Source organism: Rhamphochromis longiceps, linkage group LG11, assembly GCF_057381845.1.
Source record: "Rhamphochromis longiceps isolate RC_006_pf linkage group LG11, R_longiceps_female_GT1.1, whole genome shotgun sequence".
Lineage (NCBI taxonomy): Eukaryota > Metazoa > Chordata > Actinopteri > Cichliformes > Cichlidae > Rhamphochromis > Rhamphochromis longiceps.
The window spans coordinates 38027501-38045000 of NC_140567.1; the positions used below are offsets into that span (position 1 = coordinate 38027501).

A 17500-nucleotide genomic window follows, 5' to 3' on the forward strand; every position below is an offset into this window, starting at 1 on the left:
TTTATTCACTCTCCTCTGTGCTCGTCCCCGTGCTGGCTCATGCACAAAGGCCCTTTCAGATGGGATTTATTTCTCTGAGGGAGGTGGAGTGATTTTAATATTACCTGCCCCACTTAGTGATTTTAATCCAGAGTTTATGCGACTCATTTTTCACCCCCTCTTTCACAAATAATTACCTCCTGCTTTTTCAGCAAACTGGCTGCTCGTCAGGTAATTTAAACCCTGTTCTTCTACTTCACAGTAAAAGTCTCATCTGTATTTCCACAGCCTGAAGCAGTGTCTTCAAAAATCCAGTTTAGTCCAACCAGCAGTTACCCCTGACACATCCTTCTATTTCAAAAACACTCATAATATTTCCTTAATCACTGAACAGATCGTTAATTTTCTGCTGCTCCAACCTGGAGTCGGGCGTAAGTCTTCTGCCCGTGTCTAATCTCCACCATCTCCACCTCTCTGGGCAGGGGAACCAGCGGCGGCAGGCCCTGGCTGGAGTCAGCCAGTCGGCAGTCAACATACAGCTCCATGTTGATGTTGTTACGCTGCAGGCCACCGACTCTCAGGATGATGGAGTGAGTCCGTCCATCAGCCAGGTTAGCGTTCTGCATGTTCACGGTGTGGACCTTCCCGTCAGCTTTGACGTAACGAACCAGGACTGAAGAACCAGAAGAACATGGACGGTAGAACAAAAGATAGTAAAAGAAAGGAGAGGAGAGAGAAGTCGCAGTTGGAGCAGAAATAGATGGAGTAGAAGAAGAGGAGAAAAAAATGAACAGTTTGACGTTTGGTTTAAATGCATCATGATCACAAACACGGCATCAGGTATTTTATAGACTTACATATAAAGCATAGCTCTGTTTTTATAGGGTTTATATTAAGATAACGCAGAGCCGCTGGTTAGAGATTATAGATGACCACCTTGTAATTTGCAGTTTGATCTAACAGTGGCAGTATTAAGTCATTGCAACAACACCTATAATTAGACACAATAATGATACAGAAGTATCATGAAGGTTTAGTGTTAAGCGGCATTTTCTGTCACATGTCAGAGAACCAAGTCGGCCAGATTTTATTTTCATATATTACCTGCTGTAGTGCCATTTGTGGCAGCATTTTGAGTTGCTATATGTCAATACAGCCATTATATCCCAGATGTTAATAATATGTTTGCATTAAGTCCATAGTAACTACATAAATTACAAAACAAAGTGCAATAAACTAGGTTTATATTTAGTTGCATGAAATATTTTCCAAACACTGGAAATTTATTTTGAGTGTCTTTACATTTTTGAGATGCACCAATTTTTATAAACTGCAGGAAAAATGAAAATAAATAATTTGTGAACATTTTGCAAAAAAAAGCATCAAAATAAACTATTTCCAACAACAGTGCAGTTTAAGTCCTGAGCCTCCAACAAAATGACACAGACAGGCCAACATGACTCACAAACACCAGCAAACCTTCGAAAGGCCCCGCAGGGAAAAACTATGTTTCCCGCAAAAATGACATCACTTCCGGTTTTGGCAAGTGAGGGCGGTCGTGCGATAGCTTGCGCTGACGTTTATTCCAACGTTGATCGGCTCGGCAAAGCGTGTTTCTCGATTATAATGTTTTTGTTGTTTCCAGCGCTTTTTATGCGGTTTTTAAAAAAAGACATTTCTGGAAGGAAACTGTGACCTGAGACAAGCTGAATGCGTGTTGCTTAAGTACGCTCCTCCGGTTTCATATGCAAAAAAATTAATTATTGCGCTAGCTTATGTGGCTGCAATTCTAACGGGATTTAGAAATAGTTACACAAATGGGCTTTAACCTCCTGGACATCACATTTTGGGTTATTTAGACCAAAAAACTCAATTTTGCTCTACAAGGGCCTGATATCCACTTACAAGAACATTATCCTGCTACTGTTCTGTCAAATATTTTAAATGAATATCCTCATATGTGGCTCTTAATAAGGTAAAAATCTGGTAATTCTTTGTTTTTACATTCATCAGGTCCCAATCAGCCCAAATATCAAAGAGAAATTAAAAATGCTGCTGTGGGAGAGTTCGGGTCTCAGGAGGTTATAGAGGACAGCTCTGCAGATGAGAACAAACCTGAGAGATGTTGATGAAAGAAAAATAGAACTCATCGATATTAGACTGCAGTACTGAGCAAATATTAATCCAGTCTTTAACTCCTATCTGTCTTCTACACAGAAAGTGTTACTAAGATACAAATAAGAAAGTTATTTATGAGGGTCAACAGGAGGAAATCATCCACAGCTTACTCATAAAGACAGGAACTGCCCATGCTCTAATTTCTAAATGCTTTTGTTTGAAAGTGTTTTGTAGGCGATCAGGGCAACAGTTCCGTGGATGAGAAAATGGAAGAAGCGTAACGGAAAAAATTAAAAAGAATAAACAGTCTGAAGGAGCGGATGGCTGGCAGCTCGCAGCAGCAGGAAGAAGGAGCTCTGCTGACCAATAAAAACATGAGAAGCACCAAGAAAATAAAACTACCAGGATAAAATAACTGTGGTGGCGTAAAGATAAAAGTTATAGTTGTATCTTATTTCTCTGTCCCACAGAGCTGCGCTCAGTTCAACATAAATTACTGTCACCAGAGAACCCAGTGCAGATTCATCCGCTGCTGGAAATAGTCCCATTATTGGCCTATTTTCAAGGCGAGGAGGCTCTCTGGAAAATTTGTGTGGATCATATTCAGACTAAAGCATTTTGAGACAGCTAAATCACGAGGTCAAAGGTCGGCCTAAGCCAAAACACAAACACAGAGTAGTTTATGAAACATGGAGTCTGATTACAGCAATCATGTAGTTAGAGCAGCTGCAGGCTGAACTCGCAGTCTGTCATTATCAGGATGAAGAAGATTATAAAACGACAACAGAACCAGATTCCTGTGCCGGCCCGGCGGAGACCAGCTGATCAGACCAGACTGCACCCGCCCAGCACAGAGCCACGTGAACGTCATTCAGAGCTGAACCATCAGAGCGCAGTGTTCAGTTTCAGCTTCATTAAACATCATTGAGCTCGGCGTGATTACCAGCTCTGTAATCAGCCACCGTCTCAGTTCTGCAGGACTCAGAGTTTCCACAGATCTTCAGTCTGTCAGGCTCAGCTGTGTGTTTGATGTGGCAGACATGCGTGGAGTCTGCAGGTTAAATGTGTCACTCAGTGGAAACGTCACATCTTAGTGTCTGCATCTTTACAGCCCATGTGCTCCTGGACCAGCTGATGTATTTTATTTGCCACTTGTGGGAAAACTACATCAGAATGTATCAATAGGTTCATATTTGATTTTTTGACAACAGATTTTTCCTCCATGTCTAACTGTCAGTGGACAATCTGTGAGAAATTTCTGCTGTTCAACCTTTATGACAGGTAAGAAGGAGACGCTGCACCTCGAGTGGACGTAGATGGTGACGTAGTCCTGAAGTTATATACATTTTCATCTATAGCAAAGACAAGAGGGCGTGCAAGAGACTGATGTCACAAACTGAAACCTGAGAGAGCGGCCTGTGCAGAACCAGAAATTCCAATACATTCAATTCAGTTTTATTCACACAGTGCCAGATCACAAAGTCGCCTCAAGGTGCTTTATATTGTAAGGTAGACCCTACAATAACATACAGGGAAAACCCAACAATCATATGACCCCCTGTGAGCAGCACTTTGGCGACAGTGGGAAGGAAAAACTCCCTTTTAACAGGAAGAAACCTCCAGCAGAACCAGGCTCAGGGAGGGGCGGGGCCATCTGCTGTGATTGGTTGGGGTGAGAGAAGGAAGACAGGATAAAGACATGCTGTGGAAGAAACAGATGAACAAACAAGTGTGACGGAAAACTCTGTGCCCTTTCTGATGAGCTGTTTAGGTCAGAGTCTGACTCTGGGGAACTCCAGGCCTCGAGAGCCGGTGTCCTGCAGCTTTTAACTCATTCACTGCCAGCCATTTTCAAATCAGGTAACTCCCCACTGCCAGGGTTTTTGAGCATTTTTACTCATTTTTGAAGAGCCACAGAAAACTGTGTGTTATGATCATATAAACGCTGAACCTACCAAAATGAAGAACAGACTCTCTTCTTTCATCCAAAAAAAAAAGCTTGTTTCTACCATTTTCCATTCTTTAGTAATCAGCTGTAGAAGAGAGGTGGGTTCCACCAAAAATGCCTGTTTTGACCAAAAAAAGGGAGAAAACGAGCTTTTTGTGAAAAATACATTTCAAGCAGAAAAGTGCCTTTGACACTAATATTTCTTGCTTTGTGACACCTCTAACATATAAAATAGTTTTTCACTTCTATAAAACAGAAATAACACTGAGAAAGGTTATGTTTTATCAAAACAATTTATTTACAAATATATGAAAAAATAAAATTCACTGACAAGCTGCCCGAGGTTGTATTCTGGCCCCTCCCATTGAAAAACGAAATTGACGTCTATAAACGTCAATGGCAGTGAATGAGTTAATATCACCCTGGGCCAACACACCTGAATTACATGATTAGTTCACTACCAGGCCTCCGGAGGACTTCAAGACATGTTGAGGAGGTCATTTAGCCGTTTAAATCAGCTGTGTTGGATCAAGGGCACATCTAAAACCTGCAGGACACCGGCCCCCGAGGCCTGGAGTTCCCCACCCCTGGAGCACAGGAAATTAAAGTGTAGTTTAACCTGTGGAATATTAAAGACTGCTTTTGTCCCCAGATTGTTCAGTGTCTCTCTGGTGAGTGGAGTGTGCAGGATGATTGGTGGAAACGGTGTGAATAACTCTAACAAGCCTGTCATAACGGTTTTTACTTCCTCCATCATCATCATCAGCTGAATGATTTTAATGAAACATCTTCAACAACAACTAAAACCTTTGCAGTGACCATCACACCTCCTGAAGAACCCCACAGAGTCTCGGGATTCCTCAGTGATCTGTGGAACCTCCTTACTGCTCCACGGTACGGTGCGTTACTCTCCAGGGCCCTGTGGGTTCAAAGGTAAAATAAAACGTTTCTGTCAGATGTCACAGAAACACTGTGGACCAGCTGCTAAGCTAAAGACGCCACATTTCCTTCCTTTCTTTCCTTGTCCTGAACCTGCTACGTCGACCCTCTTGGTGAGGTGTTTCCTCTCAGTGAAGTATTCGAACCGCAGCCTTCATGCTTTCATGGAAAGCTTTTACAGCTCTGCTGTTTCATTTCAACAAAATCCATCCTGACACTTTTGGGATCTGTGGAAAGTTTAAGATTTCCAGCAGTTTAAAATAAAGAGGATTTGGATGGTGTTTGGATCAGAGCTGGAGTCAGATGAGGGTGAGCTGCTACACATCCACCAACCTTTGTTGATCTTCCCCATGATGGCGACCTCCAGGTACTTCCTGTTGTCCTGCTTGCTGTAGATGCCCAGCAGAACTCCTCCGAGCTTTGCCGGCAGCCTGAACGTGGACACCACGTAGATGTCACTGAGTGCGCTCAGACCACCAGACAGCTTCTCCACCGCTGCAACGCTCTGCTTCGAGTCCTGCAGACCCAACACGTCGATCACTGAGGAGCAGGAAAGAGTGCACACAAGTGTTTCGTTAACACGAGAGTCCGTTAGCTCAGAAACCTCAAAGAGAAAAAAGCTGAACTGGTTTTTGACTCGTGTTCAGATTTCATCAGAGACACCGTGAGACAAATCTGACACTCAAAGGACTCACACAGGAATTGAACCACTGCCCCAAACAGCCAATCAACGGCCAAACTGGAAATTAGAAATCATGTTGTAGTGACAGCTGTGGACAAAGACCCACCGTGTGATCGCAGAGATATCTCTGTACTGATTATCTTAGCAAAGATGCAGAGAAGAATCCTGTTTTACTTTCTCGTCACTACTAATTAATCCACATGTCACAGAAATGTAACTTGTATAAAAAGATAACCAACAACAACAACCATAAGTAAAGAATGACACAATAAAAACATCTGGTTATAACAGGCATCAAAACTAAGAAATAAAGCGGATGAGGGAATTCGCTCATTTCCAGATGTTTTCGATTTGTTGAGAAAGTCGTCAAATAGAAGAACTTTTTTCTTTTTATTACATTCAACACCAGGGCAGATGTTTGGCAAGTCTCTTTTGTTTTGATCGTCGACAACATGAAACGCGTTAGGTTTTGGTCTCAGTTTCAGAACCTTTACATACAATCAGCACACTTTTAACATCTGGAAAAGTGCCGGGCGGCGTCAGGTCGATGCCAAAGCCTGGCAGCATATTTTAAGACGTTCTGTGGTGACGTAGAAACAGATACTGCCTCGAAATGATTGATGCTAAGGCTGAAAGTTCAACACTAAAAATCATAAACTCTGTGATCGCCTGCTGAGCTGTCCAAGGTACACGCCGCGTCTCTCTCCAGCCAGCTGGGATCAGCTCCTGCCCTCAGGACGCTCTCCAGAATAAAGCAGACATAACTGAAGGATAAATGGAAATCATTTAGAAAGATGTAGGAGACCCACCGTCGCCCCCATTTTCCTTAAAGACCATCTTTATTGGTTTCTTCTTCATTTTTTTTATTAGAATCATATGAGGATCTGAGCATCTAACAGCTAATATCTGACTTTCTTGTGACCTTTGCACGTTTAAATTAGACTCCAAGTCACAACAATACTGAGTTAAAGCTTCCTTTTTAACATCTGAAACTTCCTGCAATCACTCAACTGCTCAGACTGCAAAACGAGACAACAGATGCATTTCTGCACCTCAGCTGGATTTGTACAGACGCATGAAGGTGGTTTACATCTCCCCTCTTGTTCTCACTGGGTGTCTCTAATTGTTGCTCCTCCCACTGTGGATTTAACAGTGATGATTTCAAACACACCAGAAAATTCTGGTCGAGGATCACATGAGTCAGAGCGGCTGCTGCGGTTTAATGTCACCGAGACAAATAGATGAGATTCCTCTGGGAGCTAAAATATTGTCTGAACATCGCAAAGGATGCAAGAATATTGTTCTTTAATACTTGACTCAAAGAAAAAACCTCGCCTGATCTAAGATAAATGGAACCTGTGCTCCATGAATGCTCTTTCGTGACAAATAAAAATACAAAAGTTAACCCGTATCCTTACACAGAATAGGCGTGGTTCAGGAGTACCTAAGAAATCTCTACCCTGAGTGAGCTGCATACAAAACCGATTAGGGACCACCAATGCAGGAACACAAAAGTGAAGCTGCTCAGCAGAACGGCTCTTTCCAAGCAGCTACGGTCTGATGACAGAAGGCGAGATAGAGATCAATCAGGGCAAGGGCCGGCTTGCCTTGATTGACACTAATCAGCACACAGAGCAGAGCAGTGTGCGAGGTGCTGTCGGCTGCTGATACATGAACCGACGCAGCAAACTTCAACGTGCAGCTTCCAGGTTTTTATTGTGAAACTAAGCTACGTTGGTGAGCTCGACTCAGGAAGTTTCTGATCAGTCCATCTGCTGAACACAAACACCACAGAGGAAGAACAACACAGACAGCTGATAATCCTGCCGCCCCTCCACCCTCACACCAGCCAGGATGTCTTAGTCCAATAACAACAGATGACTCCTGATGTTTTAAAACAAACCCCAACAATCTTCAAACTGGAGACTAGTGTAGCACCTGAACCTCCGCAGAAAGAGGAGTCAGCTCCATGCAGCCCGCAGGAGGGGGCTCAGACCATAAACATCTGGCTGGAACCAGTTTAAGCTCAATTTACTGGTTTCACAAAGGTGGCTCAGTGTTAGACACAGTAACAGGTCAGAGCATCACGCAGACACAGCTGACGCTAAAACTGATCCCAGTGCAGAGGCTTTAAAACGCAGAAGAGTCGTGAAACCAGCAGGCGACCCCACAGTGGCCACGCCCACCTTTCAGTCTGCAGACTTAACACTTGGTCCTAAATAAAGTCACACCTTTTCTCAGATCACTTGACTGAGTACAGTTTCTTTTTGATAGTTTGTTGGTCGTTTCTTAAAAGCAACAGAATCTCTGCCTCGCCTCCAAAACCCTGTTTTCCATGTTTTAATGGTAATAAAGTATTTGTTAATAAAATGAAAGATTTAAAGATGATGTCTGTCTGCACTGGGCTTACGTCACAGAAAATGAATCCTTAGCAGACGGGGAACCCCTTTCAAGTCCTCGCTTTTAGTCCAAATCTCTTGCAGCTGTTTTCCAGGAGATAAAATTGAAAAGATTAAAAAAAATGTTGTTGGAAACCCAGAAAGTTACTATAAACAATCCCAAAGTGGAAGAAAGCAGTGAAAGCGCTGACACACTGAGGAAGCTTTCTTCTCATCAGATTGTTTTAAACACTTGAAAAATAGGAGCAGTGATCCTGCTGATCTATAACATCTGTTCCTCTTTATTAGGCCACTGTGAAGATGGTCTCTCAGCCCAGAGTCAGCAGAGGTCCGCACCTCAGTCCTGAACTCCTTGCTCGGTTTTTATTTGGTGTCTGTGTCTGTGTCTGTGTTTCTCTTTAGTCTGAGTGAATCTGTCCTCACAAAAAAATAAAATCATTACAATTCACCCCAATATGCAGCTGCTGTGTTTTATGTAACATTCATCGGTGAGCAGCAGCTGCTGTCACTGTGGATTACACAGCATGTGCAATATGGACACCTTTTGTGTTCTTTAATGTTTTCTGTATTATTCCAAAAAGGACTTTGGAAAGTTAGGTATGATTAAAAATCTGGATCTCTAAGACCACAGACTGTATGTAGAAGATGGACATGGCTGCCATGACATCATCCACTGGTTTTGGACTCCACATTTTAAAGGTTCAGTGTTAGTGACTTAGAAACGACCTCATTCAGTTATCAGCTAGTGCTAGCTGGCTCCCTTTGCCAGCTGGCTGCATCACTATTTATTACTATAATGGACTAATAACGCAGTCAGCAGGACTGGAGTCTTTAGCAGGCACTGATGTTATTATCAGACTATTATTCAGATAACTAAACGCTCCATCATGGACGTGAGGCCTGAGGTGAGACCTTCGTCAGCTTCCACCTGCTGTTCAAACTTCCTCAGCAGCACACTTTGTTTCACAGAAACAGCATCCTGAGCCGAACACGTCCTCGGGATGTTTTAGACCATCTCACTCTGTCTCCGGGACTGGAAATCCAAACTAAAATATCCAGGTTGTGCATCCATAATCACCTTTTCACTGCCTTACTAAAATTTCTGACTTCAGGTGATCGACTGATATCTGATACAGTCTCAAGAACTTTTATTAAAGAAATAAAACATTTTAATTTGAGTAATTCATGAGTATAGATTAGTTTTTAATAGGTTTAAGAACAGAAAGGGAGATTTTACACCACCTGGTTAGAAGGTGTAATAATGAAAAGCTTATTAATACATTTAATATAAATGTAGAACACATTTACCTTTTTTCCATAAAATCGTAAGACCAACACTAAAACAGTATCAGTAATGATTTATTTGTTATTAATAAACCCGTTTGCTATGAACTCATAACCTGAAAGCTGGTCGTGCAATATTAGTAACACAAACCTGGTATTAACATTAATAAACACCATTTATTAAAGAGCAGTTTTTCAATGTATTTGCTAAGTTTGCTAAAACTGTAATATGAAAACTGGTAACGTGTAGCGTTGAAACAATATTAGTAACGTGCTCGGAGTTAATAAAATCAGCAGCTATAGTTAATGTGTCACTACGAAGTGTACTAAAGCAGTACTTCAGTGCAGTACTCGAGGATTACAACTACTTCCCATCCCGTTTTACTCGGTTTCAGTTACAGCATCAGCTGCAGGTTGGTTCGGTTCTCTGACCTTGGACGTCCGGTCCGTCCGGGACTCCCGCAGCGAGCTGAGCGCCGATGAGTGACAGCAGAACCGGGACACACCAACCCATGCTGGACCTCAAAGAACCGGCTCTGGAAACTTTAAACCGGAGATCCCGGAGGTACAGAAACCCGTGCAGGTCCCACGCGATGCTGGACTTGGGGGAACCGAAGGAGAACCCGAGGAGCTCTCCAAAGAAGGTCGGAGAAGCTGGAGGACGGAGAGGGGAGCAGGGGCAGTTTCAGCCAGGAGGAAGGAGCAAGAGGACCGAGAGAGCAGGCTGTATCCACACCGACGAACAGCAGCGGTGAGCGGTGAGGAGAGGAGCCGAAGCACCGCAGGACAAACCGAGCAACTGACGGGCGGGTTCACGAGCACAGCTGGAAACTGCTGCTGGCGCGCGCTCAAGTCGTGCGCGCGACCCGAGAGCAACAATAACAATAAAAGAAAATCAAATTAATTCAACTTTAAAAACAACAACAAAGTAAAAACAGAGAAAGGAAGTTTTTTTCATAGGTTAAAGTTTTCTTATCTTGAAGTGAAACATCTGCACTTCACTTTTTTGGATAACAAACAGAGAAGCAGCTCGGATCAGATTACATAACAGCGAATAAGGGGTCGAGAATCAGTTTAGTGCCTGATGGCTGCAGCTGTGAGGGCAGTAAACAGATCACTCCTCCATCCATCACAGCAGGTCAGAGGTCAGGTGTCAGAGGTCAGGAGCTGCCTCCCAGGAGCTCTGATGTCCGTACCACCTTTGTGTTCTGGGACCCTCATTCAGTCCTGCAGGGGGCCAGCTGAGGGTCCAGGGCCAGACTGTGACACCCCCGGGTGCAGGGTCCTTGTGTGAGTTCAGAAAATAATTTACAAGAAGAATTAGAAGAAAAACGTCCGGAAGTTCAGGAAGTGGACCTCTGTTGAATCCTTTTGGATGGCTAATGGAACTAGCTGAAAAAACACACATGGCATGCTGTGCGATACGTCCCACGTGTTTGTACTTCAGTGTCCATATGGATTTTATTAGCCTGATACTGCAGTGATTTGCAATTTAATTCAATTATATTTATACAGCGCCAAATCACAAGTCAGCTTAAGGTTCTTTATATTGTAACATAAAGACCCTACAATAGTACACACAGAGAAAAACCCAACAATCGTATGACCCCCTGTGAGAAAGCACTTTGGCGACAGTGGGAAGGAAAAACTCCCTTTTAACAGGAAGAAACCTCCAGCAGAACCAGGCTCAGGGAGGGGCGGTTGGGGGATCGTCTTTACAGGCTGAGACCTCAGTCTAAAGTCTGTGTGTGATCTCCAGCGATGGGCAGTAATGCATTACTGTAATCCGATTACTTTTTCAAGTAACAAGTAATGTAAGGGATTACTATTGCAAAAAAAGTAATTTGATTACTGTTACTTTCCCGTAAGCAAGCTGCGTTATGATGACATTATTTTATTTTATATGCAGGAAATAGGTTTAAATGTTAAACAATTTCTTCAAGTCAAAGACTGTTGAATATAATTTATTTTCTGCTTGATGCATAAAATTAAAAGTTTAAAAGTAATTAAACAAGTTTTAAAAAGAGGCTTTCCATTTGATTCAATTTTATATGACGATTAGGCATAAAAATTAGAATTGGGCTGAAAGGTCTGTTGCTTTATTACGTATTCAGGTTGTGTATCATGTTTTTAAAAAGTAACTAAGTAACTAATTACTTTTGATCAGCAAAAAATGTAAGTAATCAGTAAAGCAACTGGATTACTTTTTTGAAGAAGTAATCAGTAATCAGTAATTAGTTAAGCTGTCTGAACTAAATTGTTTGGTTGGTGGGTGGGCGTGTCTTAGATGGGCAGGCTCTACTGAAGGATTCATGTGTGAAGAATTACTCAAGGCCAAGCTGGCACAGACTGAGAGGCATCAAGAGGTCGCAGGGCCCTGCAGCCAAACAAACACACATGAAAACATCCATGGATTCATGATTTTAATGTTTCTAAAGTCCTCATCACAAACATGACTGAACATGAAGCGCTGGAGGTTTCCAGGCTCCCGTCCTGATGTAAAGGAGAGAAGCGAACTTCAGTGAAAACGTAACGTGGGAGTGATTCTCGATGAAATCAGCAACACAAAGAAGGCGAGCTCTCGGTTTCTGCTGCGGTCCTCCCTGCATGCCTCCTCTCACGCTTTCAGACTGTTTGTTTCTGACTCCAGCACGTTGCCATGGAAACTCGTGTTTAACAGCAGGTGAGGGGAGGAAGGAAACGCCACCTCTCCACCTCCAGACCTCCGGCTCCTTTTTGCCTCCTCAGTCTGAAGCAGAAGTGTGTGAGGAGTGAAAAAGTGTCACACAGAGTTTGTAATTCTGTCTTAACTGCGTCTGGAGAAAGAATCCAGCTCCTCAAACTGCTTCCAGATCAGCTCATTAAGCCCAGCAGAGCGGGGGGGGGGGGGGGGGGGGGCACGCACGTTAACAGCACGCAGCACAGAAGCCAGGCCAGGATTCCTGTGAGGTGGCGTCATGTGCAGCTGTACGTCCCCGGGGTCCAGACCCGGTCAGGATGGGTGGAGTCTCGGGGCGGAGGGGTGGCTCAAAAACATTCATTTCTATTATCCTGACATGTGGATGTTGTCTGCTGTTGTTTCATTGTCCAGTTTACGGTAAAATCACCTCTCGTGACCTCTCGTTTCAGTCAGAGTGAGTCCAGATGATTCTTACTTCTCATTTTCAGCAACATGTTTTCATTCCTAAACTAGTAGAGTGGCTTAGCATGATTACCAGCTCAAACAATAATCCTTATTTATCTTACAGCGCACTGTGGAAACTTTATTCTGACTGGCTCAGAAGATTTGAACAGAAGCGAGAAGGGAGCATACTTGATCAAATAAACATCACGTTGTATTAAATAAGACCTTAAATTGCTGTTGGAGATAACAAACTCCATCAGAGGTCACGGAAATGAGCGGAAGAGTCACCGTGCTGTCGTGGAACCAAGACGGTGAAGCTCGGGTTCGGATTTGGGAACGAATCCATGTGTGTGAATGAGACAGAAGCAGGGAAGGAGAGACAGAGGAGTTTAAATACCTGGGCTCCAAAGCAACAGACAGCACACAAGAGAGGTGAAGAGGAGTGGGTGGAGACGGGAGCCGTTTATTGTGACAGGATAGTTTAAAGATGGAGGCAAGACCTGCTGTGATGTATCGTTTGGAGACGCCGGAGGCCGAACTGAAGACGTTCATGAGCGGGATGGACGGGATTAGAAATGAGCGCGTGCAGAGGAGGGAGGCGGGGATGGAGCTTTCAGGCAGGAAGAGAAGAGCATGGATGAAGGAGGACATGCAGAAGCATGACAGAGGAGGATGCTGGGATAGGAGGAGATGGAGGCAGATGATCTGCTGTGGCGCCCCCTACAGCGAGCAACCAGAAGAAAAAGTAGTAGTTGGTGACTGGAACCACGCTGGAAATGTGGTAATTTGGACCAAAATCAATGAAACTCCAGGTTGAAAGCCGGTAGAATTCCAGCATGAATAACAACTGGTAACGAGTCGTTGTTATATGTGCTGGTTTAGGCGCTCTTCTGCTTCTGTGCACCTCCCCTCTGTCATTCGCTGATAACTTCCACAGATGAAGTGAAGGCAGCTGCTGGTGACTTTGATTATATGGAGAAAAAAAATCATTTAAGCCACAAAACAACAAATGAACCCAAATAAGCTTTGTTTGAATCCTCCATGAGTACGGAGCCATCCGTCTGCATTTAAAGCTTTATTCTCTTGTGTCGTCGTCACATGAAACTTACGCTGAAACATGTTCAGAACAAAGATGCATCAGTAGTGAACGCTGTCAACATTTCTTCTCCTTTTGCTTCATATTATGTTGAAAATAAAACAGAACACATGAAAACTAAACAAAACCATGTGACTCCACTTTTCCTTTAATTCATTTCTGTACATACACCAGCACCAAACTCCACTTCCTGTCCACAGAGGCTCGTTTGTGTCGATAAATTATTTTTTCATTTGATAAACTTCACACTGACGCTTCCTGTTTGGTCAGATGGACCCAAACTTTGTCTAACTGCACCTGGATCTTATCCTGAACATTTTCACTGCTGTCCGCGGAGTCCCACGGCGGCCTCTGCCCGTCGTCCTCAGCCGTCTCCTTCGTCCTCGTGGTCGTGATGGGAGCCGATGTCCTGCAGGTCCGGCGGCTCCTCCAGCGCCTCGTGATGGGCGTGCTGGATTGACACCATGCCTGTCAGGAGGGCGTAGCTCAGCATGGCGCCCAGAGCCACCAGAGCAGACAGGAACTGCTTCCTCCGCTTGTTGGGAACGTGGTCGAAGTCTCCGCCTTCAGAGTGGGGGGAAGTCTTCTGACTGAAGCTCTCTGAACCAAAAAACAACAACGGGGAGAATGTCAGCCGTGTTTCTACTGTGTTTCTACTCTAGGCGGTTTCTGCTCGCTCACGGTGGCTTCACTAACCGCAGCGTGAAACACTACATCACAGCTGCTGGTGCACTTTGGTGCCATTTTGGCTCATCGTGCACATTCTGGCTTTTTCTGCCTCGGTTGGGGTGGAAATACGAGTGTGCGGACCGGGTCTGCTGCCGTATCAATGCAGGGATTCCCACAGGACACATAAGGAAATCACCGCAGCAGTTGGAAACGAGAATTCCTGTGGAAAACTTTGCTTCTCGTCTTCCTATCGAAGAGGCGAAGCGCTTCATTTCTTTCCTGAGCTGTGATCATCCAGCAGCTCCAGAGAGCCCGGCGCGCTTCGAGCACCAGTTTGAACACTAATGTCAGAGTTTCCAGGAGCAATAAACAAAATGTCAACCACAACAACGTGTCAATGTCACATTACTGAAGCATGAGACGAAGTTGTGTAGACCATCAGGAACCGCTGCAGGTTGCATTAACACGAGCTACAATTCAAAAGCTCCCAGGATCCTTCACAGGGTTTGTGGCTATGGTTTAGGTTTAAAGCTGAACCATCAATGACAAGCACCCTGACCCTTGACCCCATGCTCTTAGAACATGTGAGTGGGCTTTTAAAAGTTGTTCTTTCAAGTGAAACACTGTAACTAAAGAAGTAAAGTAGTAGTAAAGTGCTGCGTCACAGATTTGTGGGTTGATGCTGTAGTCTCTTTACTTTAGAGCATAAAGCAGGACTGTTGTGGTGAACTGGTGCTTTATAATTAAATCTGAATTGAACTGGGAACTTTTCCACTGGTGTCCCCGCTCACACAGCAGGAAACGGTCCACACAAGACTCCGACTACTGGAAATACTCTGTGTGCTGAAATGAAAGCGAGCTGGGAGCGTTTCAGACGGTGTCAAGTTCACAACCAAAACTTTCTAAAAGGCACCAACAACAAAAATCTCTCCAATAAAACAAACATCGTCTTTGTGACAGCGCTCCGATAAGCATCCCGGGTCTTTTCCCCCTAAGTGTTACAACATGTGTGCCTGATGTCATCTTCGTTCCTCGTTAGTGATGGCAGAAGTCAAACAGCAGAAAACACGTTTCAGACTAAAATGAGACAATCTGTTTAGAGTGACGGTTTACACGATGTCACATCAATCTCAGACGGATAAACGATTCCAAAACATCTCAGAGGCAAAAAATGCTGACGGGCTTGAACTGTTGTTACTTCTCTTATTAATGGTTTCAGACATCTCGCTCTCAGAGTTTCACTTTAAAGTCTGCGAACAATTTGTCAGAAGATTAAAAGAAGAGAAGTCTGCTCTCGGACTGTTGTGTGCCTCACCTCGGCCGTCTTTGGGGAAGTAGAGCTGCAGGATGTTGGTGCAGAAGTTGGTCAGGTTGTCGAGAGACTTCAGATGCTGTTGTAGTTTCCCATTGGGCAGTTTGCACTTCAGGATGGGCGCCAGGTGACCAAACACATAGGCATCGAGAGAGGAAGGCCTGCAGGGAGAAAAGCTTATTAGGGTCAAAGTCCAATAATCTGGTGTCACCACTGCAACTCCCAGTGACAATTACTGAGTGCATCACTGTATGCAGTGCAGTAAGGTACATAAGGAGGACAGACGTGCATGAACACAGGGTGTCTACAAGAGTTTTTACCACAGTTAACATGATACACAGTGTTTTTCAAAATGATAGCCATCAATCTATCGTCTAACGTATATTTGACCTCCTTCTCCCGAACCCTCCAGCGGCCCCGGGTCTCCTCCTGGGTGGAGGTGCCTGAAACACCTCTAGAAAAGCTTTTAACTTAATGACCATCTTCAAAGTTTCCCCAGAGTAATACAAGTGCGCTGCCTGTGAGAAAAGCCAACTTCATGTTTTCACGTTAACGTGTGGATGAACTTACGAGTCTCCAAAGAAGAATTTGTGAGAGCCGAGTCGCTGGGACAGCAGGTTCATGCACTCGGCAGCATCTCGGTACAACTGAAAACCACAAGACAGACACAGAAAGACAAAACTGGGTCAAAGCCAGAAGCTTCAGTTTATAGATCAACAATATCTGTAAAAAAGGCTCAAAAGGTGCAGGAAGTCTGCTTCTGCTAAAAAGCTGTAAACAAAAAAACTCCGAGCCAGTTTTGTCGTCTCGTGCTGGAGCTTTTGGGGCTTTTTCTGTTCCTGGTACTGGGACGGTAGAAGAGAGGCCTTAGGATACCCAGAGGTGTGTTCATATGTGGCCCTTTGTCCCACCAGACTTCACAAGATGGAAAGTCTCGAGTAGTCTAAGGAGCTTGGAAAGAAAAGCGTCTGGACTTCTTTAAGTTGCTTGAAGATGTTTCACCTCTCATCCGAGAAGCTTCTTCAGTTCTAAAGGCTCGATTACTTGCCCCCGATTCCCAACCTTTAACCTTAAATCTGCCAAGGCTACAATGGAGTCTCGAGCTGCCTGGATGTCATGCTTGTGACCTTGGTCCTCCTTGTCTGGAGTAAATTTCCTGCAGTTCATTGTTCCTCCTCTCACTGTGTACACAGCTGTTCCATTACCAGCTCCTCTGACTTAGTGCTATTGAAACCAAGCATTAAAAAGCCAAGGGCCACCATAAATTTAACTGTGAAAGCTAAAGCAAGGAACTAACATGGCCAAGGCCAAAGGTCCGTGTCCAACTCCTGTGCTGAAAGTCTGCACGGTGTGATGCCTTTTACGACCACTGAGAGCTGTTAATATCTCCACTGGACACCTCCGAAGAGAGCACATCAATTCGTTTCTTCATGCCTTAGAAACTCCTGCGACTGACTGCTGAGGTCGGGTTATACCAAACGTCTTTGGTACGGTCACTTAGAAAGGGCTTCTCAAACATGAGCGTTATAGCCTCAAGCACAGCCAAATGTTCACCAAAGTCATCAGGATTTATTTGTGTGACGTGTTTATAATCTCCAGGGGAAAAGTGTCTGACGAACTCACTTTTCTGGAGCATCCAAACACACCTCAGACTTCATCAGTGCCGACCACAAAAAATGTCGACTCTGTGCAACATTTCAGGCAGTTCTTCTACGGTTTCCCTCCAGATGACGGAAACACTCGGCAGTACATTCATATTTTACCCAGTCAGTATTTTAAAGAGCGTGACATCAAATTAATAACTGAATTATCTGGATGTTAATATTATGCTGTTGGACTGGAGGCGTGTTTTTGGCCCAGAGTTTCCATTTGCATCGGGTACTATGGACATTTAAAGGGCCGGTTCATCCAGATGACCATGTCGACGTAATGCGTAACTTCCAATAAAAT

At 44.1% G+C, this 17500-nt stretch overlaps 2 protein-coding genes across 3 annotated transcripts in view; both read right to left on the bottom strand.

The window, feature by feature from the left end:
- The window catches only part of thbs3a (thrombospondin 3a), a 28241-nt gene extending 17835 nt beyond the window's left edge, over positions 1 to 10406 (bottom strand). Inside the window, exons 1-3 of the mRNA XM_085423958.1 lie at positions 9782 to 10406; positions 5318 to 5524; positions 399 to 652 (exon numbers count right to left, since the gene is read on the bottom strand). Of these exons, the coding sequence (XP_085280084.1) occupies positions 399 to 652; positions 5318 to 5524; positions 9782 to 9863 (543 nt within the window). The 5' untranslated portion in view covers positions 9864 to 10406. The remainder of the gene's footprint in view (positions 1 to 398; positions 653 to 5317; positions 5525 to 9781) is intronic.
- Positions 10407 to 13498: 3092 nt separating this feature from the next.
- Positions 13499 to 17500, bottom strand: part of mtx1a (metaxin 1a) — a 13537-nt gene continuing 9535 nt past the window's right edge. For both annotated transcript variants that reach the window (XM_085423968.1, XM_085423967.1), the window contains exons 6-8: positions 16121 to 16197; positions 15554 to 15711; positions 13499 to 14169 (exon numbers count right to left, since the gene is read on the bottom strand). In XM_085423968.1, coding sequence (XP_085280094.1) covers positions 13934 to 14169; positions 15554 to 15711; positions 16121 to 16197 — 471 coding nt within the window. In that variant the 3' untranslated portion in view covers positions 13499 to 13933. The remainder of the gene's footprint in view (positions 14170 to 15553; positions 15712 to 16120; positions 16198 to 17500) is intronic.